The 1,806-nt window shown below is 31.1% G+C and overlaps 1 protein-coding gene across 1 annotated transcript in view; it reads left to right on the top strand.

Moving 5' to 3' along the window:
- The first annotated feature begins 1,183 nt into the window (after positions 1 to 1,183).
- The window catches only part of LOC104808887 (12-oxophytodienoate reductase 3-like), a 2,129-nt gene continuing 1,506 nt past the window's right edge, over positions 1,184 to 1,806 (top strand). The window contains exons 1-2 of the mRNA XM_010534723.2: positions 1,184 to 1,364; positions 1,472 to 1,612. Coding sequence (XP_010533025.1) covers positions 1,270 to 1,364; positions 1,472 to 1,612 — 236 coding nt within the window. The 5' untranslated portion in view covers positions 1,184 to 1,269. The remainder of the gene's footprint in view (positions 1,365 to 1,471; positions 1,613 to 1,806) is intronic.

Raw genomic sequence — 1,806 nt, 5'->3', positions numbered from 1 at the left:
TATATATATATATATTAAAAATGATTTGATAATTTTTTATATAAAATAAAAAGAAATCGAAATCAAATGGGAAGTTAATGAAAAAACGTTAAGAAAAAAAATAAATGAGAATTTTCATTTCTGAAAGATAGAATTGGGCTGGAAACCCCCAAAAAAAATTTGGATGTAGATTTTGGGAAGTAAATTAAGTTGGGCTTGGGTTTCTACAGGCCCATATGTCATATAAGGGCCCATCTTCAAATCAATAACAATAATTGTTGGATTTTACATAAAATTGCTGTTGTATGAATACACGTATTTTTTGTTTTTATTAGGGAAAATTTCCTAAAATATCGATTTTTTAAGTGTAATTTGTATTATTCAAAAATTATAAAAAAATCCGACTTTACATTGCACATACCATAAAGGTGAAACACAAAATCCAAAAGGAAATACAAACCATCGAAAAATCCAATTCTATTTTTCATAAAAGAAAATAGGAAAGAAAGTATAAAAAAATATTTTTTTAGAGAATTAATAATTATTTTTACAATAAGAATATAATAGTAATCAAATCCAATAACCAATAATAAAAAAAAACATGGGTACACGATACGATTGATGGCTTGAAAATCTAAAACAAAAAAAGAGTATATATTATAAAAATAATATGCTCTGTATTATTTTGAACGCCAAAACATGCGAAACTTCATGTGGTACATAAGAAAACATATTAATTAATTTAGTCTGTCTTATTCAACAAAAAAAACATACTAAATAATTCAACCAATTAAAAATAATAATAATAATTAATTACAATATATCATAATGATTTTTCCTTATTCTTCAACGACCTCGGTCTTCGGTCAGCGGCTGCGTTGATTTCTCATCCAAAGATATCCAAAATGTATAAGAAATAAACTTAATTATGGAAACAAATTAAAAGAAATTAAAAGTGTTTGACTTCGGTTGAATTATTAAAAATGTGATTTTATATCTTGGTGAAAATGTGATAAAATTGTGGTAATATGTACGGTAATAAATATGTACGGTAATAAATGTGATAAAACTATGTATGGTAATTAAGTAAAAAAATGTGTGAAAAATATGTATGGTAGTTAGGTAAACATGTGATAATTAAGTGTGCTAAAATGTGAAATTAAGTATAAATAGGTGTGCTTTGCAAAAAGTTTGAATCAATTAAGAAAGATTTCTCCCCTCCCAAAAACAATTTCAACTCTCTCTTCTCTCTCTCTCATCAGATCGACGGCGTACGGACACGGCGGAGGGATGGCGGAGCTGATATCGGCGGCGAAGGGAAACTCCACCACCGGAAACACGCTCTTCTCTCCATACAAGATGGGCAGATTCGATCTCTCCCACAGGTCAGTTTGATTCCGACGATGACTCTGATATATATATAATTGCGATCAGATCCGAGTTGCCGGAGATCTCAAATCGCGGTTCGTGCGTTTGGCGTTTGCGTTTGCAGGGTGGTGTTGGCGCCGATGGTGAGGTGCAGGGCGATAGGGAGCGTTGCAAACGCGGCGATGGCCGAGTATTACACCCAACGCTCCACTCCCGGCGGTTTCCTCATCTCCGAAGGCACCATGATCGCTCCTGGCTCCAACGGGTATTCTCCTATTTATTAATAAAATGTTATCCTATTAAACCTATAAATAAATAATTTTATTATTTTAACAACATATCATAAAAAAAAGCAATCCTAGTACTGCAATCAATGGTTTCGTTTGTACCAAATAATATTATTTCCCACGTTTTAAAAATCAAAATATCTAATCAATATATATATATATATATATATAT

The sequence above is a fragment of the Tarenaya hassleriana genome, unplaced genomic scaffold, assembly GCF_000463585.1.
Source record: "Tarenaya hassleriana unplaced genomic scaffold, ASM46358v1 Cleome15, whole genome shotgun sequence".
Lineage (NCBI taxonomy): Eukaryota > Viridiplantae > Streptophyta > Magnoliopsida > Brassicales > Cleomaceae > Tarenaya > Tarenaya hassleriana.
The sequence above is the reverse complement of the archived record's forward strand: the minus strand, read 5'-3'. Positions and strand labels throughout refer to the sequence as shown.